Source organism: Mustela putorius, unplaced genomic scaffold (genome assembly GCF_011764305.1).
Source record: "Mustela putorius furo isolate JIRA1106 unplaced genomic scaffold, ASM1176430v1.1 tig00537227_pilon_pilon_pilon, whole genome shotgun sequence".
Taxonomy (NCBI): domain Eukaryota; kingdom Metazoa; phylum Chordata; class Mammalia; order Carnivora; family Mustelidae; genus Mustela; species Mustela putorius.
In genome coordinates, this window is record NW_025422368.1 from 18,753,521 (window position 1) to 18,779,581 (window position 26,061).

General features: G+C 38.1%; 1 protein-coding gene and 1 long non-coding RNA gene across 12 annotated transcripts in view; one reads left to right on the top strand and one right to left on the bottom strand.

Annotated features, from left to right (window-relative positions):
- Positions 1-12,578, top strand: part of LOC106003697 — a 32,088-nt gene extending 19,510 nt beyond the window's left edge. The window contains exon 3 of the long non-coding RNA XR_001176340.2: positions 12,455-12,578. This is a non-coding gene — a long non-coding RNA (uncharacterized LOC106003697). The remainder of the gene's footprint in view (positions 1-12,454) is intronic.
- Positions 1-26,061, bottom strand: part of ABCC9 (ATP binding cassette subfamily C member 9) — a 157,526-nt gene that overhangs the window by 4,738 nt on the left and 126,727 nt on the right. For 9 of the 11 annotated variants that reach the window (XM_045072907.1, XM_045072908.1, XM_045072902.1 and 6 more), the window contains 9 exons: positions 25,708-25,810; positions 15,572-15,673; positions 14,880-15,000; positions 13,319-13,449; positions 12,500-12,578; positions 9,401-9,509; positions 7,956-8,059; positions 4,716-4,849; positions 2,884-2,946 (listed from right to left, as the gene is read on the bottom strand). In XM_045072907.1, coding sequence (XP_044928842.1) covers positions 2,884-2,946; positions 4,716-4,849; positions 7,956-8,059; positions 9,401-9,509; positions 12,500-12,578; positions 13,319-13,449; positions 14,880-15,000; positions 15,572-15,673; positions 25,708-25,810 — 946 coding nt within the window. Of the gene's footprint in view, positions 1-2,028; positions 2,205-2,883; positions 2,947-4,715; positions 4,850-7,955; positions 8,060-9,400; positions 9,510-12,499; positions 12,579-13,318; positions 13,450-14,879; positions 15,001-15,571; positions 15,674-25,707; positions 25,811-26,061 lie in introns of all 11 variants that reach the window. The other 2 variants (XM_045072912.1, XM_045072903.1) reach the window with 1 other exon arrangement.

The following is a 26,061-nucleotide window of genomic DNA, read 5'->3' on the forward strand; positions in this document are numbered from 1 at the left end:
GGATGATAAAGATGCCAGCCCAGAACATGTACCACTATTTCCAACATCCTTAGATGAACCTATCATCCACTGAACATTGGTAATGAATGATATATATTTATGAATTGCCAAATTTGCAGGATAATGTTTATTTATCTTTGAGAGAAGACCAGAGTTACTTGTATACCCATGCATTTAGAAACAAAAATAAACTTAAGGTTAATAAACTGTTTAATATCTGTTGTATATTTTCCCTCCAAAAAAGATTAATTCTTCAATAACCATATCACGATGCTAAAAAAAGAATCTGGCCTCTAAATCCCTAGATAGAATGTTATAAACATTGCCTTATTATACTAAAATAATGTTTATTTAAGAAATAAAAATAAAGGGGCGCCTGGGTGGCTCAGTCATTAAGCATCGACCTTGGGCTTGGGTCATGATCCCAGGCTCCTGGGATCGAGCCCTGCATCAGGCTCCCTGCTTGGTAGGTAGTCTGCTTTTCCCTCTCCCACTCCCCTGCCTGTGCTCCCTCTTTCTGTGTGTCTCTCTCTGTCAAATAAATAAATAAAATCTAAAAAAAAAAAATAAAGAAAGAAAAGAAAAGAAAAAGAAAAACATGGAAAAATCTTGGCCAATAGAAAGGAATATATGTGGTGCTTATTCCATTAATCCAAATTATTTTTTTGCTTGAGAAAGTGTAGTGTCAATTATAAGGGCACTGATGCAATTTTCAAAATACTCGAGAGAAATTAATCTAATCAATGGTAAGTAGAAAAAAAAAATCACTTTCATAAATAAATACCATGCACTGTTTTGGTGCACTAAGATATCCTTTAAGAAGCCAGAGAAAGTTATCTTTTCAAGTTCTTTCACAATTTTCAGTTGTAGTTAACAAAATTAACAAAATAGCTTTTAGCAGGAAAGAAAGAACAGTTACTGTTTAACAGAGCGAATCCTTCTACAAGGTCTCTACCACAGACTGCTGGTGCTCTCTCTCTGTTAAGAGCCTGGTAATTCATCCTACCCACAGCTTTCTGTTTTCCCGTGGGGAAGTTTCCTAGTGGTCACCCCCACATCAATGGTCTTGAAATGAAAAATGAGTGGAAGATACAGAGGTCTATGGAAGAGTGTCCAGTGAATGCAGGTGGACAAGAAAGAGAACATAATTTTTTGGTTAAAAATACAAATTATGCTCAAGCAATCTTCCAGATATAAACTAAATGGGGCCACTCAACAATACCATGCTTCATGCAGAAGATAGAAAACTAGTCTTTTGAGTAGAGAGAAAATTAGTCTTTTCAGTAGACGAAGGTCTGCTTCTCTCCCACTTTACCTGTTCCTTCTCCTCCCCTCCCCCAAATACCTCCCTACCTTTTCCAGTGAGAAAATTCTTGAAAATATTAGAGAACTGTTGTTTCAAGTTAACCAATTCTCTCACCCATTAAATCATTCACAGTCTAGGATGAATGACTTAATCTGGTAACTCCTCCAGAGCAGAGTTTTCTGGAAAGTGGGAGAAAAGAGGCTTTTTCTTTACTTAGGCCCAGTGTACAGAAGGTGGGCCCTGAAGGGAATCATTTCCTACCACTTTAAAAGAGTTGCACTTCCAAGGGTGCTCTTTCTCCATGCATCATTCACAAAAATGAAAGCATAAGCCAGCACTCCATGCATAGGTTTCAGTATTCAACAGTTAAACCTAAATAATTCTGTAAATTGAAAAAATGCAATTTCTAGGACAGGTAAAGAACAGGTACAGTATTTTTAAGGACACATACAACATATCCCCCCCAAAAGAGTGAAATTGGTTTTCTCAAGGTCCTCTGTCTTAACAGAGGTAAATCTGGTTCTTGGGTTTCGGTAAATCCTCTCTCGCCTATACATGTAAGAAAAGTATGCATGCGTCTCATTCCATATTGGACGTAACTGAAGCAGCTGGTTGAGCTGATTTATGTGAGAATACCATGTATGTCGCTCCCTCACCCCACCACCCCCTTTAGTCATTGCATTAGCTCTGCCTGGCTGAGAGGATTCCCTTAAGATAACTACCAGAGAATGGGACAGTTGGCAGAGTAGCTGATGACGGTCTACTTGTTGGTCATCACCAAAGTGGAAAAGAGGCCATTCTTGTGGGCGAGCAAATTTGGAACAGTATCACACTCCACTAAAATACCCTCAGAGAAGACTAAAACAAGACCTGAATCCAAAATAGAAGAGACACGGTGCTGGAGAGAAAAGAGAAATGGAAAGACAAGAATCAGCAAGAGGGAAAATGTCCAGGTGATTCATTTAAAGAAGTTCTTGTTACACATGAAGCCTGAATGTAAACAAGAATCCTTTCATCCGCCAAGAGAAGAAACCACGGCCTACTGTAAGTAAGCGATTACAAATACAAAGGTTTGGGCAATTCTTCAGTTGGATTGGTGCTCAGAGAATGTATCTGCCTCAGCTGTGATGTCATTTTTTTAAACATTTACGTGAATAGGAACAGAAATTGAGTGTAAGTGGTAGCAGAACTGGTAGTCATGTTGAAGAATTTTGCTTCTGAAACAGCTCATCAGATCATTATATTATTGAAAAGAGAATTACCCCATATGAACTACCAACTGAATCTGGTAGGGGAAAAAAAAAAAAAGCCCACAGACATTCCTGCTAGAATCCTTCAATTTAGGATATCCTATCAATGTAAATCAGGGAAGCTAGGTAGAACAGCTTGGGGAAAAAAACCAGTATAGCTGTTTTTGTAGCTATTATTTCATTTTTTTCTTTTGCACAGATGCAGAAGCATTGGCAGAGAGATACATAATCCAACATATGTATACTTGAATTGCCCCAGAATAAAGATTATTGAATCTTAGAACAAAAACCAAAGAGGAGGAAATCAGCCCTGTGTCCAATACTTACAGCTATTGTAACAACGGTGCGGTCTGCAAAAGCTGTCATTACCACTTTCTGCAAAATGTTTTCCTGCCAAAAAAAAAATAAAAAAAGTCTGAATTTTCTCTGGATTCCTTTTTCTCACCATACTATTTTGTCCCTGAGAGCAAAGACGGCACCCCTGCCTCCTCCCACTCCCCACCCAGGTCCCTCCCTTCTGAGAACTCCTAGCTCCTGTCTTCTCTGGAAGGTGCCACGTGGAGCAGTCCCCACAGCAAGCTTCTGCTGGGCTCGATATGAGTCTTCAAAAGGCAAATAAAACTTAGTGATCAACCCAGAATGACTGATAGATTTGTTACCAGGGAACTGAAAGGGGAAAATGAAATTAAATGTCATGGAAATGCTCACTTAAAGTATGCCACAAACAGTATGTATTCAAAACTAATAAAACTCTAAAATGGTCAGAAAAGGGAAGAAATAAAACACATGCCCTAAATTTGGATTTTGACTCATAAAAGAACCATCCAGGCAAAAACCATTTTTATCTCATTCACAAACTATTGGTATCGTTATATTTTGAAAGATGTTCTGGATAAAGACTCATGCTCTCTCTCTCTCAGAGGAAAACTTGATTCCCAAGTCTTAATGTAAAGACTTCCTTCCTGTGAAGTGGTTTATTGCCAATTAATTCATTCTTCCTTCCTTTCTCATCTCCACTGAGACTGTATTATAATAACCCCCAATATTGTAAATCCTTAGCAGTTAATACTAATTCTGATGTAGTTATGCTTTTTTAGTGAATTGGCTTAATTAGAAATTATTTTATTACTTTAAATTCCATGAACTTTGAGAAGGATATATAACAATTGTATAACTGATTAGTCTTAGTAGAAAGAAATTATGTCAAATTAGCATCTCCATATATAATTGGCTGTTAATAATCCTGAAACTTTCACTTTTTTGGATTTTTTTTTACCCAATCTAGAGTGTGCAGCAAGAGAATATCATGTTTATGGATGTTTCTATTTTTGTCCTTTCTGATGCCAAACTTTTAATATCAAGTTAACTTATATAAGAACACCATTAATTGCTAGTGCATACAGTTTGTGGTTTAATGTGACATTTTCTCCACTCAGTCACAGCCTTCTAGACAGATCCTTCTTGGCGTATTTAACAGTTTTAAATAATTCTTTCAAAGACAAAGTTCTGGCTTGTTACCATGAACACATTGAGAAGATCATTATTAGTTCTAGAGAATCCTTCTTCAACTTGCTTTAGAAAATAATGCTTGATTTTTGTTAGCAATTTCTATTAAATGAAGATCTTGCATACTTCATTTTATTACTTCCATAGCATAAGACTTGAATGCTTGAATACAATATAGTACTCAGGTCAACTGAGCACTGGAATTTTACTGCCTTAAGAATTTATCAAAAAGTGATAGTTAATTTATTTCATGTTTACTGGCAGTAGACTGTCATGTCTCCTTTACTATAATTCTCAATGAGCTATCATCAGTTAATTAAAGAGATGAATGAGGGGCGCCTGGGTGGCTCAGTGGGTTCAAGCCTCTGCCTTCAGCTCAGGTCATGATCCCAGGGTCCTGGGATCGAGTTCCGCATCGGGCTCTCTGCTCAGCAGGGAGCCTGCTTCCTCCTTCTCTCTCTCTGCCTGCCTCTCAGCCTACTTGTAATCTCTGCCTGTCAAATAAATAAATAAAATCTTAAAAAAAAAAAGAGAGAGAGAGAGAGATGAATGAGAAGACACTGAAAACAACAGCACTAAGGACTTCGAACCCAATCAGGAAAAACTGAGTTGTCATTTTCATGTGCATTTCCCCAGCTCTTCAATGCACTCACTGTGGCCATGTCAATGGAAGCCGTAGCTTCATCCATGATAAGAATGCTACTCTTGCGGACAAAGGCCCGAGCAAGGCAGAACAGCTGTCTCTGTCCAACGCTGAAGTTCTCCCCACCTTCGGTGACAACTGCATCTACATCAGAGAGAGAAGCGAGGATTTCACTAAAATGTTGTTAATATTTTCCTTGAGCAGAGTAGGGAAAAATAGGAATGTCCTACAAGAGAATGGGGGATCTTAGTGTACTGTTGCGAAGATTTCATACTGGAAAGGTGAAGGGAATTTTTACTTCAGGAAAATGAAGATGAACCTGGGCCATCCTAATTTTGGCAAAAGGTGGTGAATATCTTTATATCCTTATAGCGGATATAAAATACTGGTAAGTATTTTGAAGAATGGAAGACCTGAGAGCTTTTTAATTATTTAATATAATTTTCTAAGGACACTACTTAATATAATTATCTGAGGCCGAGAGAAATGAAGTGGCTTGGCCATGATCACACAGGTAATTTACAGTAGAACTCAATAAGAAACAGAACACTCTTGGGGTACCTGGGTGGCTCAGTGGGTTAAGCCTCTGCCTTATGAATGCCATTTTTATGAATTAAAGATTACATGGTGCTTGGGTCATGATCTTAGAGTCCTGGGATCAAGCCCCACATCGTGTTCTCTGCTCAGCAGGGAGCCTGCTTCCCCGTCTCTCTCTGTGTCTGCCTCTTTGCTTACTTGTTGATCTCTCTCTCTCTCTCCGTCAAATAAATAAATAAAATATTTTAAAAAGAGAGAAAGAAGAAAAAAGAAAGAAACAGAACATTCTTGACCCCAGTGTCCATTTCTTTTTTCATTATACCATCCCACGGGACTGTCAGTTCCATATGGTTAAGGACTGGGTTTGTTTTTGTTTGTCATTGTATCCTCAGCACTTGGCATCTGACACAGCAGCTGAATAAAACATTATTGGAAGGATAAATGAATGTTAGATCCTCACTATCATTTTCTTTTTCTTTTTTGGTTTCCGTCCACATTTTGTAAGCTGTCTTATTGTCAGTTTAAGATAAATTCTGTTTTCAAAATACCTCTTTAACACTTCCTAGTAGAGTCATAAATCTCTATTTTATATTTTCTCATTGCATCAAATTCTTGGAATTTTTCATCCTTGGGTGCTATACCTTTATTCTCTAAATTTTTAAGTTTACATAATAAATAAGGAGGGTGTGAGAGACGATAGATGTTCTTCACTAGAACTGGTATGAACCAGATCTTTATCAAACAATTGATGTAATCTTTGTGAAACCAGCGAACATAAACAACATTCAATTACATAGTGTAAATACAATCCTCTATTGTTTACGCTACACCATAACGCTTGAACTCTGTGCCCATGATTCAGAATAGGTGCATACATCTTTCATGTGAGTGAAGAGGACTACAGAGTCATGATTGCCTATATTCCTAACTACTAAACGTGTGTCTAAATACCACGGGAGAAGGGTCTATATGCATTATCAACTTCTCAAGTAGACTTGCTTGGCTCACCATGCAATACATCAAAATTACAATGGGAAAGTTCATTCAGATCCCTGGAATTGCTCCCACAACCTAACACTATGAAGTTGATAAAGCTATCTTTAAAGAAATGCTATCTGAATTTCTGTTTGTGGGATGCCTTTCCCTTGGGACTTAATTAAAATCATAAAAAGTATTGTTTTTGAGTAGGTCCTCCTTCCCAAATAAACACGGTGTATTTTGTGGGCTGATTTTTTTTTTTTCAGATGCCAAAACAAAACAAGATTGCAACTACATGTTATATATATATATTTTTTAAAGATTTTATTTATTTATTTGACAGACAGAGATCACAAATAGGCAGAGAGGCAGGCAGAGAGAGAGGAGGAAGCAGGCTCCCTGCTGAGCAGAGAGCCCGATGTGGGACTCGATCCCAGGACCCCCAGATCATGACCTGAGCTGAAGGCAGCGGCTTAACGCACTGAGCCACCCAGGTGCCCTACATGTTATATATTAAATCAAAATTTCAACCAACTCTTACTTTCTGACTGCTTTCTTAAATAAGTTTAGATTTCAAGGAAGCAAAAGTCCCAAATTACATATAGTCACCATTTTTATGAATTAAAGATTACATGGTGCACTTTCTGGTTTTGTTTGGTTTTTAAGATTTTATTTGTTTATTTGAGACAGAGTGAGAGCGAGTGAGGGAGAGAGGGAGAGAGCACAAGCATGGGAGCACAAGCAGAGAGAGAGGGAGAAGAAGGGTCCTCACCGAGCAGGGAGCCCAACACAGGGCTTGATCCCAGGACCCTCGGATCATGATCTGAGCTGAAGCAGATGCTTAACCGACTGACACACTCAGGTGTCTGTCTGGTGTTCTGTTAATTATATTCTTTCCTTATTATGGTTTTATTCTATCATCAGTTATTTGCCAGAAATTGTCTACCTCTGGGACTAAATTTGGATCACTGATTGTCTGAGTACATGTTTTATCCCTTACATGGGTGGCTTGAACCAACACTGCAGCAAAGTATAGAAAATAATGTCTTCACAAAATTATGCCACATAATAAATATTTATAAATATAAACAATAGTCCCTCCTGGCAACAAAGAAAATGCTGCCAATGTGGAGAAACCGCCTGCTCCTACATGGTACGGAGTACTCTGAAACTAGTAGCCTTTTCAATCCTCTACCCCATTTACTGTGGGTCAAGGGTCATGTCAATCACATGAGAATGACCACAGGGAAATATTCTGATTCAAATATCCTATATATATCACTGGGGCACCTGGGTGGCTCAGTCCACTAAGCGTCCCATTCTTGATTTTGGTTCAGATCATGATCTCAGGGCTGTTGACTGAGCCTGCTTGAGATTCTCTGTCTCCCCCTGCCCTTCCTCCTCCATTCGTGCTTTTTCACCCTCTCTCCAAAAAAGTAAAATAAAACAAAATAAGTTAAAATGACCTGTACCACTAAAGTGAAAAGAATGAAGAGTTAAATGTATTAACTGGAATACTCCGGAGTGTTCAGATAGAAGAGAATTTGTTATAGGTTTCATCCTCTGGCATCCTATGAAAAAATATTAGATTTTGAAGTGTCCTAATGAGTGTTGGAGATTATTTTAAATATAAGGGTACTTAACATGAATTATGTGATTCTAGCATAAATTATAGATAGAGATATGTAAAATTAATTGCATATGTAAAAATAAATGTATTCTCTAGAAAATATACCTAGACCTCCTGGTAGGGATTTGACCATATTCTTCAGCTGAGCAATTTCTAGAGCTTCCCAGAGTCTGTCGTCTGTGCATTTACACTCTGGATCTAAATTAAATCTGTAGGGAAAAAAATAAGTTATTCAGTGAATAAATAAAAATAAAAGCACTTTTACATATGTTTGCTAATTGCTATTCTTTCCTTAAAATATAAGTCCCATTTGTTTTGGTTACTATATCCCTAGTACCTAGACCAGTGCTCAGGATAGAGCAGGCATTCAATTCATGTTGGTTGAATAAATGAATGATGAACATGATGTTATGAAAAATGTTTTCTGAAAATACAGTTAGTAAATTTATATGTTGTATATGCCATGATAATATTCATTATGGGGATTTATCCACTTTCATACTCTCTTTAATGTAACTTGAGTAGTGTCTAGCAACACATTTTTACAGAACCTATGATTATAGGAGAACATGCAATGCTATCTTAGAGGGTCCATGCTGCACCAACCACAATAGTAGTATTAGTAATAAATCTACCAGACACATCCATTCACTATGGCATTGCTAACTAACTGGATACATCCCCAACTTTTAACTTTTACAGCTGAATATCGAGCACTCTTACAGCCATTATCTCTTCAAGACAAAAAGAGGTTACTTCTTTTTGTTTATTTAATTTAATGTTTATTTTATTTAATTACTTCTTTGTAATTAAGGTAGAGGAGGGGAGCAAGAGAGACAGAGGATGGGTGCAAGGAGAGACCCGACCTGGTGCGTAATGCCACAGTGCGCTTTAGAGTCAGACAAACTTGCCTTGGAATTGCTGTTCTACCACTTACTAAGTGCGTGAACTCAAACAAGTTAAAGCTTCTCTGAGGTTCAAAATTCTTATCTGTAATATGAGGGTAATAACACTAGAGCGGTGCTTTGAGGATTTAATGAGACAAGTATTTAAAGCACTTAGCAGATAGTAGATACCTTTTTTTTAAACCTGTAGGAAACCATAAATCAGGCATGAAGAAGATTGTAGCAACTACTTAAAAGCAATTTTGGCTGAAAGAAAAATTATGAGGGACGGGGAATCAAGGGATTAACCAGACTCAATTATCTGCTAAACCCAAGCCAGATGCATAAGGAATAGGCAGGTGTCTGTAGGGTAGAACACCTTAGAAATGCCTGCCAAGAATCACTGCCCCAAGGACAGAGGAAAAAGTGACTTGTGGAGTCAAATTGAAAGAGCAGAGCTCCTGGAAAAACATAAAGGACTGGCTTCTATCGGTTAATTTAGCAATTCTAGGGTTTCCCAAACCAAACTGTTGGCCAGAATATTTGATCCTATCATCCTGATAATGTCATTCACACCTACCTGAAAAATAGTTCTGAGTAAAACGCTCCCATGAGTCAAAAGTTAAACCCTGAAACATTCGGGTTTCTGTTGAATACATCACCTACCTAATAGAACCACTGAATAGTATTGGATCCTGCAAAATGATTGAAAGTCTAGAACGCAGGGTGTGCAGTGGTAGTTTCGAAATGTCTATCCCATCAATGACAATCTTTCCTGTTAAGCAGAAACAAAAAAATGCAGGCTTGTAGTAAAATCAAAAGTAAAATAATATTTGTTTATAAATTGAAAGTACTTTCTAGTTCACGGTTGAAACTCAAAAGATAAAGCTTTCCATTTAAGTATTAGACACATCATTATGCATTTCTATGAAAAATATACATTTTAGTGGTATGTTCTCTTTCTTAAGTATTTTTTCTTTTTTAAAAATTTTATTTTATTTTATTTTTTTTTAGATTATTTATTTATTTATTTGACAGAGAGAGATCACAAGTAGACCAAGAGGCAGGCAGAGAGAGAGGGAAGCAGGCTCCCTGCGGAGCAGAGAGCCTGATGTGGGGCTCGATCCCAGGACCCTGAGATCATGACCTGAGCTGAAGGCAGCGGCTTAATCCACTGAGCCACCCAGGCGCCCCTTTAAGTATTTTCTTTTAAAATAATTCACAATTTTTATTCAGTTTCCATGTTTCCTACAAACCAAAAGTACTTTTTCTCCTTAATGGGTCTTCTTCCTTCCTATATTTATCCTTGTTCCCTGTTTTATTTTCCTTCATATTGTACTTGATATACATTTACTTATCTTTTTTTAATTGTCTCTCTCTCTCCCAACTAGAATACAAACTCCTTGAAGACAGTGATTTTTGTCTAAATTATTCACTCTTTTTTATTGATGAACAAGACAGTGCACTGTAAATAAGAAAATTCTATGGTAGGATGCCTGGGTGGCTCAGTGGGTTAAGCCTCTGCCTTCGGTTCAGGTCATGGTCTCAGGGTCCTGGGATCGAGCTCCACATCGGGCTCTCTGCTCAGCGGGGAGCCTGCTTCCCCTCTCTCTCTGCCTTTCTCTCTGACTGTTTGTGATCTCTCTCTTGTTCTCTCTCTGTTAAATAAATAAATAAAATATTTTTAAAAAAAGAAAAGAAAATTCTATGACAGATATCAAATTTTATTTGTTTTTTAAAAGATTTTATTTATTTATTTGAGAGAGACAGACAGAGAGAGAACATGAGAGGGGAGAAGGTGAGAGGGAGAAGCAGACTTCCCATGGAGTTGGGAGCCTGATGCGGGACTTGATCCCGGGACTCTGCGATCATGACCTGAGGCAGTGGCTTAACGAACTGAGTCACCCAGGAGCCCAGATATCACATTTTAATTAATTTCTCCATACTGTATTTAGATTTATTAGAGATTTGTGCCATCTTGATATCTTTTCCTCAAATTGATAAATTGTTAGATTATTTTATCACATCACTTTGTGCAAAGACAGAACTGCCATATGAAATGAATAGGCCAGACAAAGAATGGAGCCCCTTTTCCAACTAGATTTAGATTCAAGAGGAGACAAAGTGATCAGCTAAACTTTCTTTCAGGAATAACACATTATCTATTAAAATCTTTTTTTTTTTTTTAAGATTTTATTTATTTATTTGACAGAGAGAGATCACAAGTAGGCAGAGAGGCAGGCAGAGAGAGAGAGAGAGGAGGAAACAGGCTCCCTGCTGAGCAGAGAGCCTGATGCGGGACTCGATCCCAGGACCCTGAGATCACGACCTGAGCCGAAGGCAGCGGCTTAACCCACTGAGCCACCCAGGCGCCCTATCTATTAAAATCTTAAAAGCCTAATGCTAAAGAAGAGACTCACTCATTCATAGCCCACATGGGGCCTGGCAGCATGTTTCTGGATTCATAAAGAACAGGCTAATCTAATATGTTCAGTTATAACCACAGGTCTGTCTGTTCATTTGTTTGTTTAATGAAAAGTGTCAATCAACTGTCTTTGGATCATGTAACTGGCTTATAAGGCAAATCCAGGGCGCTTGGGTAGCTCAGTGGGTTAAAGCCTCTGCCTTCAGCTCAGGTCATGATCCCAGGGTCCTGGGATGAGCCCCGCATGAGGCTCTCTGTTCAGCAGGGAGCCTGCTTCCTCCCTCCCTCTCTCTGCTTGCCTCTCTGCCTACTTGTGATCTGTTGGTCAAATAAATAAATAAAATCTTAAGGCAAATCCACTGAAAGTCCTTAAAAAAGATATCTGTGTTTTATTTATTATTACTAGCCGTGGAAGAGAAACCTGCTAACCCACCGGCTGATCCCTACTACTCTGCTCCTGAATTCAAACCCCAAGGAGATTGCGATTCCTATAGTTCATCTCTGTTCATAAGCTGACCCCTCCACCTCACAGAGCTGTTACATAGATTACATATCATAAACTGTCAGGTACAATAAAATGTGAAGTACTAGAATCCTCATCGCGATCATTTCAGATAATAATAGGAAGCACGTCCTTGAGCTGATGACAAGCACATTGCTGGATTCTCTTCTACTCAAGACAGTTTACAGGCTCAGCTGTTTATAGGCCACTTGATAGACTAAATAATGGGACATATTTTTCTAAAGCAAAGATTAAATTATTTCCATGTATTATGTTATTAATAATTCTGTAGATGAATAAGTATTTTTTTATACTGTCAACATATGCTTGTGCTTAGCAGGTTGCCACCCCACAAAATGTTCCGCATCATTAAACCTTGTTATGAAGGTAAGAGTCATGCACCAAAATTAATAGTGCAGATTATTTATCTCCTTTCATTTTTTTTTCCTTTGATGGAAATGGGTATGTTTTTAGTTTGAGCAAAGCAAGACAGTCTTCCTTTCTCTCCCTTCCTCTTGAAATGCCACCTATATCTATGGCTGTTCAAAATGGTGGCTTTGTTTTCATTTTATCAGTTTATTAGAATACATTAACAACAATCTCTGGAGCCAAGTTGAGAGCTAATAATTTTATTAACAATTCTGTGTTCATTCTTTAATTCTAGACTGTTGATCTGGGATACCTGACTCAATCCATGGGTTGCAGGATGCAAAGTCCTCATAAATCTTTGCTCTTTATTTCTGCAGGATTAGGTAACTTGAAGTCTCACTTTTTTTTTTTTTTTTTTTTTAAGGAAAAGCACCACATAGCCAACGAGAACATTTAGTTAGTAACTTACCATCAAATATATCCACCATTCTGAAGAAAGCCAGTGATAATGATGACTTTCCACTGCCGGTGCGACCGCAGATGCCCACCTAAAAAATAAGTGTCACTCAGAGAAAAAAGGACTCAGAAAAAAACAAAACAAAACAGAAGATGGGCAAAAAATATTTTTATTTTCAACAAGATGCCATGGGGAAACTGTACCTCTATTTAAATAGTTGTAATAAATTATTATTCTTTTCTTAAGTGTCCTTTATGTATCATTATTAAGATAAAAACACAGAATCCTCACAAATCTTCAATGATTTCATTCTAACTCTTTTTATTTGTATGTGGCTGTGGTGTTTTTCCTTCGTGGCTTCATTTTTGCACTTAGTATCTTGTTGGCCTAATAAGTAAGTATTCAATTTTATCTTAGAAGTGATGATTTTATAACAAAAAGTAGATGGACTCCAATTTTTTTCTGCACACTTCCTCTTTTTAAAGTAGCTAAAATGAATCATTTTGGGACTAAAGTTAGTACAAATACAAAAGTTCTCAAGGGGATGTCTGATATGGCTGTGATCCAGAAGCTAGAAATTTGGAAAAACACACATATTGGTGATTTTCCTCATCTTCGTGGGAGACTAATGAACAATACAATTTAAAGAATGTGCATTTTATCCTGGTTCTCTCTCTTTTCTCTTTTATGTAGATAGTTTGACCTGTAAATTGTAGGGAGTCTAATGTGAGCCCAGTGAGAATGTACTTGGCTGGATGTCTAAAAGCTTAGCTAGTGAGCAAGTGGCTCCTTCTCTGATCTGTATGAAACAAATGGCAGTGAATTCCATACCTTTTGCCCAGGTTTGATGTAAGCTTTGACGTGCTTAAGAACAGGTTTCAGATTATTTTCATATCTCACACACAGGTCATGAATCTTGATCTCTCCTTCCTGCGGCCAATGTTCTGGAACTTGAGCGGGGTCTGGGGGGTGAGAGTGGGATAGGGGAAATCAGAGGGCGAGAAGGAGACAAGGAGCAGGAGGGACAAGGAGGGAGAGAGAGAGACAGGAAGAAACAGACACATACTTATATATGTTTTTACATGCAAACATATCCTTTTTTAAATAAATTTAACGTCATACTGAGCCAAATTCTGTATCTTTTTAAAACTGAAATTACATTCAGAGCAAAGGCCTAATGATTGAGAACTTTCAAAATAGTTTTTGTGCATGTTTCTTTCTGAAGCATGAACTATCACGTCTTTCCTGCATTCTACCACTTGATTCTACTGAAGATACTTCATCTGTGAGTTGATTCATGTGTTCAGTCCATCAATCATCAAGCAGCTGAGTGCCTAAAAATGTGAGAGGTGTTGTGCAAGGTCTTGGGAATATGGAGATGGAAGTCATGCCTCAATTCATGCCTCCCTGCATCCTGGGGAAGCATCAGAATCTACAGTACTGCATGCAGTCACATGATGGAGTCCAGCCCAAGGCGCTCCGGGAGCATAGATGGCATAACCTGAGAGTTCCAGGAGAACTTCAAGAGAAGATGGTGATTGAGATGAGTCTTAAAGGACTAGGGATGGGGAGATTTGTTTCAAATATATATGGAGAGAACAAAGATAATAAGAAACCACAGCATGTTGGATAGGTGATGAGAGATGAGTCCAGATATGTGGGCAAGGAACTGATGAAGTGGTCTTAGCTAACTTATCTGGATTTTGTCCTTGAAGACCCAGATAGCTATAGAAGGATTTAGGCAGAAGAATGCATTTTAAAGATTTTATTTATTTATTTGACAGAGAGAGAAGTCACAAGTAGGCAGAGAGACAGGCAGAGAGAGAGGGGGAAGCAGGCTCCCCACTGAGCAGAAAGCCCTATGCGGGGCTCCATCCCAGGACCCTGAGATCATGACCCGAGCTGAAGACAGAGGCTTTAACCCACTTAGCCACCCAGGCGCCCAGAAGAATGCATTTTAAGCATGAAATTTGAATTTAAGAAAGATCATTCTATCTTCAGTATTGAATTCCCTGCCAATTTTATTCTAGCAAAGCTGAGAATCTCAGTGAGTAAGATCCAAGTTTCTTGACATCTAGGTTAGTTAATAGGATCTTGAGAAAGAGAATGTAATAGTTCATAGTGTAAGCTGGTAATGAATGTAATATTCTTTATAATTATCTTTAACTATTACTATATAATACCCATTTGGAGTCTGTCGTATCCCAAACTTTTCAAGCCTAAATAGTTTTATCATTTCAGGTGTACCTCATAAAGCAAGGTCAAGACGAGAAGGGATTCTCTGGATATTAAAGTGGAGAACAAAAGCAAGAATGACAATGTGTCTGACATACAACTAATAGTGGTATAAAATAAATATTTGAGTGAAACAAAATAATATTCAGAACAATACCCATAGTGCCTTCATAGTTCTCAGATTCCATAGTCAAGAAACTGTTCACTTTCTTCACTGCCCCCATCTGGACCTCCAGGTCAGCCAAGTTCCTCACAACCCAGTTCAAGTAATTGGTTATCTGTGTCAAGTGACAAAAAGAAGTTAACACATTTGAAATAAAGTAACGATCTTTATAATCACTGGATATCTTAGGATAGGACGACTTGGACAGTTAGTGTACATTATGTAGTACAATTCATAACACCAGGGAGGGTGTTATGGGATAAAGCAGGCAAAGGAGATGTCCACTCTTCTTCAAGGGTCCTCACATGTCAATGATCCATAAACTGTCCTCCGATTTCCCTGCACAAGTTGCATGTACCTCTGTTTGCACTTATCTCATTTATATTCATATTCATTTTAGTGTCCCCAAATAGGCTGTGAACAACTTAAGACAAGGCTCTCAAATAGCCTTGGAAGTGCTCTCACCATAGTTTCTGAGGAGTTTTTAAAAACCAGTTTGCAGTATTAGAAATGAATCCACAGTGTCCTAAAATGCTGGGTTTATACCCCAATCTCCATTATTTGCAAGAGGTCATTTTGTTACGAATTTCAATCTGCTCCTCTTATGTCCATGAATAGGAGTTGATAACAGCTAGAGAAAGTACCTCCAACACTACATGAAAAGAGGTGTTTTCATCCATACCTACCGTCAGTGCATACAGAAGACCCAAACCCACCAATCCAGAATTGGAAGAGCCGCTGATGGAGGCAATGGACGCTGTGAGGACAATGCAAGCTCCCAGATAATCCTAGAAAGAAGCAAGAAAAGGCGTTAAAAGATTCTCCTCAAGTTCTTAAAAGATCCCAATCAATTTACAGATGTGATCACCAAGACAGTACACATCACTTCTTGTGTGTCCTGTTAAGCTTCTGAGGAAGGCTACCGAAGATAGGGATGAATGCCGACTCACCACGTTAAGGCTGGAATGGGCGTAGTTCAGTGATCTCATTGTATCCATGCAGAAATGGATTCAGAGAAGTCTGTCTCTTGCCAGAAATTCAGCTCCAATTTGTGGCCCAACCAGCAACAGACAAAGGGTTTCTTTTTCTCCTCCGCTCCCCACCCCCACCGGCCCTTTCTATTGCACTGTGTTGCCAGATAAGCAATTATTTGGAGACTTTTTATTTCCTACCTTAAATTTCATATGTGTTTATTTCTGGGTTATGACCTATCTCCCTTGTGCGATGTAGTAAGGGACCTGCAGAAATTTGCTTCTGGCTGCCTTGTTGAGACTGATATCTAAACTTTTTGTTGAATATCTGGGTTCAGAGTCTGGGACATCAAACCTCCAGATTCCATGAAATAAGAAAAAGGGTTATATTTAGTCATAAATGGGAAGTGTGGGCCTGTCTTAGAGCATCTGAATTATCTATGGTCTATCAGTGATAAACTCTTCTATGAAATTTTAAAAAATTCATGGAAGTCAGTCTTTCTCAAATAAGAAACAGGGCACTTCTGTCCATTTTCTTTCTTTAAAAAAAAAAAAAGATTTTATTTATGGATTTAAGAGAGAAAGAGAGAGCACAGGGGGTGTGTGGAAGGGTAGAGGGAGAGGGAGAGAATCTTAAGCAAGGTCATGGTCAATGTGGGACTCAATGCCACAACTCTGAGATCATGAACTGAGCTGAAATCAAGGGTTGGATGCTTAACCGACTAAGCCACTCAGACACCCCACATCTGTCCATTTTTGAACACTTCTTCCTTTCCCATTCCCCAGCACTCTTAGTCACTGTTATGTCTTATCATTTGAAAAAGAAATCTTAAAAACTTTTCATGCTGATGAGTCATATGTACCAGAAGCAGGTAACATTTCAGGCATGAGCACCTCTAGAACTATTTCAAGTCTCATTTCACTTGTGACCTTCCTAGCTAGACATGTCTCTGATCCCTAAAAAGAAAAAAATCCAAAACCTAATAACTAGGTGATAAGGCTTTAATGACAGTAATGGGAGTGTTTAACATGCTGGCGTCAACAAATGATGTTACTCAAATCCGCTCACATGTGTGCATTCCTGCCTCTTTTTAGAACACATCCAAAGATCCAGGTCTTGAAGAGGAATCAATAATCCCAGACTTTGCCAATTACCACACAAATACTTTAAACCCCTTTGAAACTCAGTTTCTTTGGGAAATACAAATGATACCTAATTCAAAGACTTTGAAAGGACTCAGAAAAGATTAAATACCCATTGGATTTCACCACCTCCATGTACCAGGATGTCTTTTTTCCTCTGGATGATTTTCAAATGTTTGAAGAAGCTTAAAAGTTTATATGCGCCATAAAACATCACAGGTTACAAAAAGCCTCTAAAATTTAATTCCATAATGATTTCCATGATCTTTACAAAGAATAAAGAAAGAAATCATGCAGAGTTACTCTCTTGAGGCAGTAAATTCCCAAGAGGTAGTAAATACTCCTTGGATTGCTTCTTCCCGTTGGACCATGTGTTAACAACTCGTCACATCTCCATTAGACAGTACTTCTTTCTTTTCCCTTTATTTGAAGCAACAACTACACGGGTGCATAATCTAACCAGTCTGGGCCACTCTTGGAATACGAATTTTTCCTTCCAGCCCTCTGTGCAAAGTTAATATTTCTGAAGGTCTGCCATAAATTTGTAACTTCTATATTATCTTTTATAAAAAGACTCATAAAAATTTTCTGTGATGAGTCCCAGAGTAAGTTAGTATCAGGAGATACTTTGAGTAAGGCCCTTCCTCCCAGCTTGATATAAAGAAACACGCCATTCAGCTTCTGAGAAATTTCTGTGGGTAAAGGATACACTAAGGATTTGAATCAAGGCACCTTTTTATTAACTTCTATTCTCCACTCCTTCCCAGATGACCTTATTGGGAGGAAGAGCTTTGTTCATTCATATAGTCATTCTCGTGTGTGTGTGTGTGTGTGTGTGTGTGTGCGCGCGCATTGGTTTTTAAAAAAATTTCACTTAGTTAACATATGTTAACATATGTTAGTTTCAGGAGTAGAATGCAGTGATCCATCACTTGGATAGAACACCCAATACTCATCGCAAGTGCCCTCCTTAGAGTCCACTGCCCATTTAGCACATCTCCCCATCCACCTCCCCTTCATCAACCCTCTTTGTTCTCTATAGTTAAAAGTGTGTTTTATGGTTTGCCTCTCTCTCTCTTTTCCCCCCATGTTCATCTGTTTCATTTCTTAAATTCCACATATGAGTAAAATCATATGGTATTTGTTTTTCTCTGACTGACTTATTTCACTCTCTAGCTCCATCCACGTTGTTGCAAATGGCAAGATTTCATTCTGTTTTTAGTGTATGTGCTGCCGAAGTGAACACTGCTTCTTTTTTTATGGATGAGTAATATTCTGCTTCTTTATCCATCAGTCAATGGACACTTGGGCACTTTCTACAATTTGGCTATTGTTGATAATGCTGTTATAAACATCGGGATGCGTGTGTCCCTTTAAATCAGTATTTCTGCATTCTTTGGGCAAATACTTGGTAGTGCAATTCCTGGGTCATAAGTTAGTTTTATTTTTAACTTTGTGAGGAACCTCCATACTGTTTTCCAGAGGGTCTTCACCAGTTTGCATTCTCACTAGCAGGGCAGGAGGGTTCCTTTGTCTCCATATCCTCGCCAACATCTCTTTTTTCCTATGTTGTTAATTTAAGCCATTCTGACAGGTGTGAGATGGTATCTCATTGTGGTTTTGATTTGTATTCCCTGATGCTGAGTGTTGTGGAGCATCTTTTCATGTGTCTGTTGGCCATCTGGATGTCTTCTTTGAAAAAATGTTTATTCATGTCTTCTGCCCATTTCTTGACTGGATTATTTATTTTTGGGGTGTTGAGTTTGATAAGTTCTTCATAGATTCTTGGTACTAACCCTTTATGTCTTTTGCAAATACCTCCTCCCATTCCAAAACTAAAAGACAATGCAATGTTTTTTAGTTTTGCTGATTGTTTCCTTCCCTGTGCAGAAGCCTTTTGTCTTGATGAAGTCCCAATAGTTCATTTTCGCTTTTGTGTCCCTTGCCTCCAGAGAGGTAGTGTCTAGTAAGAAGCTGCTGTAGATGATGTCAAAGAAGTTGCTCCCTGGGTTCTCCTCTAGGATTTTTATGGTTTTCTGTCTTATATTTAGGTCTTTCTTCTATTTTGAATTTATTTTTGTGCATGATGTAACGAAAGTGGTCCAGTTTCATTTCTGGACATTTCACATCTGCATGTGGCTATCCAGTTTTCCCAACAACATTTGTTGAAGAGACAGTCTTTTTCCCATTGGATATTCTTTTCTGGTTTGTGGAAGGTTAGTTGACCAAAATGTTGTGGGGTGATTTCTGGGTTTTTCTATTCTGTTCCACTGATTGATATGTCTGTTTTTGTGCCGGTACCACATTGCCTTGATCACTACAGATTTGTAATATAATTTGTCCAGAATTGTGATGCATCCAACTTTTTCTTTTTCAAAATTGTGTACATTCCTTTTAAAGTATAACAATAAAATAATCACAGAGTTTCAAGAAATGGATAGTAGACAGTAGGCTTAAGGTAAACATTATGAAGGAAATGCAAAACATTATGCACTCGATCTATCTCTTTTCTTCTCTTTTTCTCTCTTTCTCTCACATCACACCTCTCCCCGTTAAATTGACTATGGAACCTTATATTTTATATTGGGGTCTGGATTCACTCATTATATAGAGCTAAATGGTTGATTCGGTTAGATGATTTAATTATTTTCTATTGACTTAAAAATGATAATTCTGGTAATAGATAAATAGCCTTAGCCTGGCAATACTGCCAGCAAGAGAAGTGAAAACAGACAAAGGGAGGGAAGAGAGGAGGCTGATGAGTAAGTTTGAGGTAATATATATTTTCTGGCTCTCTTTCATGGCTAATGTTTTTAAAACTACTTGAAAGATTCTCAGTATGATCATCAGACACTGTTATTTTTAAGAGTCCAGTATATAAAATATGTCAAAATTTATATATAAAGTATAATATCTTAATATTTATATAGATTTCTATTTGTAAGATATTTATTTTACATATATAAAGTATACATGTGTTTTTTATTTAACTTCAAGATAGTTAATATACAGTGCAGCACTGGTTTGAGGAGCAGATTGCAGATTCATCACCCACCTACAATCCTCAATGCTCATCCCAGCGAGTGCCCTCCTTAATGCCCATCACCTGTTTAGTCCATCCACCCACCAGTCACCTTCCCTCCAGCAACCCTCATTTTGTTCTCTATATGTAAGATTCTATTATAATTTGTTTCCCTCTCTGTTTTTATCTTATTTTCTTATTTTATTTTTTATTAAAGATAATGTATAGAGATAAATGTTTTTGACATCTCAGCAGTAAGGAATAGCTTTTGGAAGTACATTGATAGCACACTTTCCAGGGGATGAACCCGTTTTCAAAATCTACAGTCTACTAAATTCATATAGATACAAGAGCTTAAAAGCCAGTATGTCTGCAGCTTAGTAGCTATATAACAAAGTTATTTTATTTATTATAAAAAATATTCCTCATCCCTTTTTTTAGAGAGTGCTATTCTTCTTGTCTTCTAGTTATACCAGCTAGATAGTTTCAGATCACTCCTGGACTATTGCCACTGCTCAAAAATCTTTTTTCTATGGAGTATTGAAAGGAAAAAAGTAACATTTGCAGGGGCAGGACTGTGGGACATGGATTGTGCTAGGTGCTCTCTGTAATGAAGAGTATGAGTTTTGGTGTCAGAAAAATTATTTTTTCTAAAAAAAACTAAAACAAAACTTTTTTGTAATGAATTTGGAATGTTTTAGAGTAATTATTCAGAATTTCACTTTGATCTGCATAAGAAAGGAAGCTCCTTTGTGCACCACTTTTATCAAGAAGACTCATAGCAAAATCACTAAGTTCCATTAACTTCCCTTCAAACCGTTCAGGAGTACAGATGTGTGAAGTTGATTGATAGTAAGAGCTTGTGTTAGCTCTCTATTTTTCACTTCATTTACCATTTTTTAAAGATTTTATTTATTAATTTGTCACAGAGAGAGACAGAAGGAGAGAGAGACAGTGCACACAAGCAGAGGGAGAGGCAGGCAAGAGGAGAAGCAGACCCCCCACTGAGCTGAAGGAGCCACTTAACAAGTTTAATGAGTTACAAAGTGATTCTATACTTACACCTTCTTTCCTTTCTTTGCAATATGCCAACAACAAAATAATTTCAAGGCAATCAATTAAGAAAGGAGAAGTGGCTGATCTGAATAACTCACACAAAAGAGAGCAAATTCTTAGGGATCACTAGCAGTATTCATTTTACTGCTTAGCCCTTACCCATCCTAACTAATACATTCCATGAAAACACACCTGTGGTCAAAACGAAACAGAAGCTACTGCACATAAAAATAGCCAGTTCTCCAAGAGGGCCCCACTGCCGGACATTGTATCTGGATAGTGATAAACTATAACTTCCATCGAGTTTGTGAATGCAACACTCCTTCCAGGGATAAGCCTCTGATTTCCAAGTCAAAAGAGAGGCCTCTTTGTCCAGATTTCTAGTGATTCAATGACATGTATCTATCTATGGGATTATAGTGAAAATGGAAATTTTCTATAAAACAGACTTACAAATGGTTAACAGCAACATAATCTCTACGCAGCCCTCAGCAGTACCACTCTCTCGTACCACTGAGTACCTGGGAGCATAGAGTAGGGCCTCCCAACCACAAGATCAGAGCACACCTGTCTGTGCTGGAGTTAGGAATACACAGAAAAGTTCTGTGCTGTTTTGTAAAATCAACTCTCGTGCAAGCTCACCCTGAAGGCTATTTTCACTTAAGCCTGTTGATGTTAAAGTTTTTTTGTTTTGGGTGGTTTTTGTTTTTTTTTGGCTTCCTGATGTGAATTTTCTTTTATCCTTTCACCACACAGCAAGACAAAGCCTTGGAAAGACAGCCTTTAGAGAGTTACACAATTTTCGCAAATGGAAACACCGATGCCAAAGAACTGGAACTGTTTAGTGCAGGGCTGAAGAGAAAACGCCGTGCTGAACAAAGGACGCAAGCAGCATTCAAAGGTTAGGCTGTAGAGACACCCTGCACATGACTGGGGCCCACTTCACTTGGCACCAGAGGAACTACACTCCCCTCTCTGCCAAAGCAAACCGGGTGGTCACAATCCAGCTCCTTTCCCACTAGCCAAATTATTCTTTTAGACTCTCGTCCTTTTTTGATGCGAGTGTATTGTGACCTTCATTTTTTTCCTAATTCGGAACGAATATGAAGTGACTATGGTGGGCAGGGCTATGTAGTCCATAGGGAAAGCTGTTGACTCAGAGAAAGGGAATAACTTGTGATTGTCTTAGCTCTTGCTTAACTTGACCAGGAAAAGAAACGAGAGCCATATATTTAAAATAAATTAGAGAATAAACAAAAATGGGATGGGGCTCATGGATCTTCTGAAATCCCACAAGAGGTGTTTCTCTGGTTCCTCCTCCTTCCTTCTCTTGAGATTTTCCATCCAGGGAATTCAGTGGCATTGCTTCTGAAAGCTCGAACTGAGAGTAAAGAGGAAGGGAAGTGAAAAATAGCCACAGAAAGCAATGATAAGTTTTCTCCTCTTTCTCTTTATGAAGGTGATAAGTCCATGAATTAGAGTTGGTGAAATCCCCAGATCTGCATCAGAAAATCCTGTTGGTTTCTTCTGATTTATGCCTAATGCCCCAACCTTCCTTGTGCCGGTTAGTTGTGTTTCTGCTACGGGAACTCTAAGAATATTAGCTATGAGCAGATATTTTTGCTAAATGAGGAATATGGCAAAGAACAGAGAAAGGAGGGGGTGTGTTGTTGCTGTGGGTAAGTAAGATCAATGCAGATTCAGTGAACCAAATAGAAGTTTTCATTACTTATTTTTCTAATGACTTACAAGGCCGAATATGTCCAGCTGTGGGGGTCAGAGAACAGTTCACACCCTTGTCCCCAAGGTCCTGTATCTCAACATCCATGTTTCTGACACAAGATCCACTTATTTCAAAATGAAATCATGTCTCCAGTGATGGAGATGTGTCCACAAGAGCACAATAGTAATGAGGTCATTATATGTATACAACTGGAAGAAAAGTTACTTCCTAAAAGGAGTTACCTAATTAACTGATTCCATACTCCTACTATAGCATATGTTCTTGAATTACACATTTGTAGTTGAATAAAGATTCTGATATTAACATATTTTGAATAATATCCTGGTTCTAACGAAAACTCTCAAGGTACTGAGAAGAAGAGAGTGAATCTGACTAGTTTAGGTTGGATCACTGGGGTTGTCTAGAGGGGTGTGTGTGTGTGTGTGTGTGTGTGTGCATACCCACATAAACTTACTGACACACACAATTAGGCAAAAAAGACAAATCTAAACAAAAGACTTTGGACCCTGATTTCTGTCAGCAGAGATGTCTGGAATTTTACAATAAATCAGCAAGTTCTTTTCCAAAACTTACTTTTACCCACCAGAAACAGAAGCAAAAGGTCCCTTTTTTTTTTTTTTTTTTTGTATTGTTTTTAAGGGAGAGCTCTGGTAATGAGACCAGACAAGAATTCTTGGAAGGATCAAAATACACAGAAAACAAAGACAAGACACACAAACAAATGTATCTTCAAGGAACAGAATGGATGGCAGAGCCTGCCATTCCTGTTTCAACATCAGTATTTTCTTTAGGTCTCTACAGCTGAAAACTTGAATTCTTTTACATTTGGGTTGTCCTGCTGCCTTTTCACATGGGGTTTAAAGTAATGAGCCATGAGTCAAACTGAACTAAAGCCATTCTGAATCTGGCCACTCTTCCTCTCTAATTTCTCCTGACCTCCCCTTTCTTGGCAGTCTGAAAGCTCTAATATCTTGTCTTTTGGCTATGAGAGCAGAACATATGGTTTGCTTGAATATTCTTGTTAAACACTTGTCCATTAACCTGACAGTAGGAAGTGCTAAAGAACAGAAACAGGAGTCCAGTCAGACATTCACCTCAAGTCCAAAGCAAACACACTTGCCCCCTAAAACACCTGCTTGATCTCCAAGTTAAGAAAAATCAAACAACGAAGGTAACCATTGACATTTTCTATCATGATTTGGGGACATTCTTTCATCAAGTTCTTTCATGATTTATTCTGTTTTTCAGATATGATTGGGTTTTTTTTTTCTTCCTTAGAGAAAACAAATTTAAAAAACAAATAGAAGTTTAAAACAATGAATTAGGGTCTGGATAGGATCTGGGAATAATGTCTTAGTTCTGTTATAAATCAAGCAACACTTCATCTGCCTTTATGCTCTCTATAGGTAATTCAGGAGACATTTTGCCCAACCCCTACAGCTAGCTGGAAGGAATTTGTTATCAACAACCAATGCTTCTATCTAAAATTTGTAAAATATAATTGTGTTATGTCACTGAATAATTACTACATTGTAACTAATAAAGTGGAAGAGAGTCTCTGTAAACCAGTGGGAAATCATGACGACTAAAGCCCAAGACGGGGGCAGGGGCACGGTTCAAGAATCCATACCAACCTGTATCCATCCATCAACAACTCAGATTATACTTGGGCTCTTTCATTTCTAACTCATCAAATTCCTTTTACTGTTTGCCTTCTTTGGTCTGTTGAGTTTTGAAAGCCTGAATATAGTAGACATAATAGCCTTGTAATAGTACAGATAAACTTCCTGTTCCTTTGGACAAATGGATAGATAATTATTTTCTTATTTTATTTTTATTTTTTTAAAGACTTTATTTACTTATTTGAGAAGGAGAGCACAAGGAGGGTGGAGGGGAGAGGCAAAGGGAGAGGGAGAAGCAGACTCTCCACTGAGCAGGGAGCCCAGCACCCTGGGATCATGACCTGAGCTGAAGGCAGTGGCTTAACGACTGAGTCACCCAGGTTCCCCGATAGAAAATTATTTTTTTTTTAAAGATTACAGACAACTCATCATTACCATCAAAGTAGCATATTTATAGTACAGATTATGCAGACCAGTCTGCAAACACATTTCCTTCCTTTCTGGAACTTGTGTCCCATCCATCTCCTGGTTCATACTCCAGCTGTTTGGCTCATGAACCACTTACCACAGCAGGTGCTGTTTCCATTCACTTATTTATTTATTCATCCTTTCATTCAAAAGACATTTGTTGAGTGCACCTGCTAATCAGGAAACTAAGGGCTTTATATTATTATTTTTCATCCTAATATCCCCATGAAGTACATTTTCTTATTCCTATTTTACAGATGAGGAACAGACTCAAATTAATTAACTTGCTAGATCAAGTCTGTATGATGCCAAATCATGTGCCTGTCCTCCTCCTTCACAAGGGATAGAAGAAGGCGACAGATGATTAATTACAGTTTTTTTACATTTTGCGCTAATGTGATCCTCCACTGGCTTAAAACACAGAAAGTCGCCATCTCTTCCAGGCTTGCCCTGCTCAGTGAAGGATACAAGTACATCTGTTCACTTGTCAAATTTGTTCTTTTGAAAAAAAAAAAATGAAGTTCTACAAACATTTGCCATTCCATTAACTTATGCGATCTAGAGACTAATGAACACAAAATGAATTTTTGCTTTTTGGGCTATTTGTCTTGCCATTAGCTAAAACGTTATGACAAATTTCATCTGTAACATAAACAAACCTGAGCTATTTTAATGTTCGGAAAAAGTGAAGTTAGTGTGGCTCTCGGTGCAAGACTAATTTTTACAACTGTCTCTCTCTTTGCATCAGGCCCCTTTTTTGTTTGGATTCCATTTGGAAATCACGAAACGGACGTACCGTTCTGACCTCTAGCCATCTGTTGGCTGCTGAGAGGAATAAGTAGGCAATGTTGTTCGTGTCCGTCAGTTCCAGCATACGTTGCTTAAATCTGGTTTCATGCCTGTAGAAAACAAAAATATGATCACGCTAGCCACCAACAGGAGAAATAATAAGAAACAGTCACACTTACTACTACTCTGTTTACACAACATCGTGACAAACGGATGGGATGGAATGACTAGTAAATGGACTCCTACTTCAAAATAAAGGCCAGCTGCTACTGCTTTGCTGCACGCTTACTGGGGAGGGTGTGGTCCGTCCTTCTTCCTTTCTTAGACCCCTGCTATGAAAAGGAAGCTTTCTGATGACAAA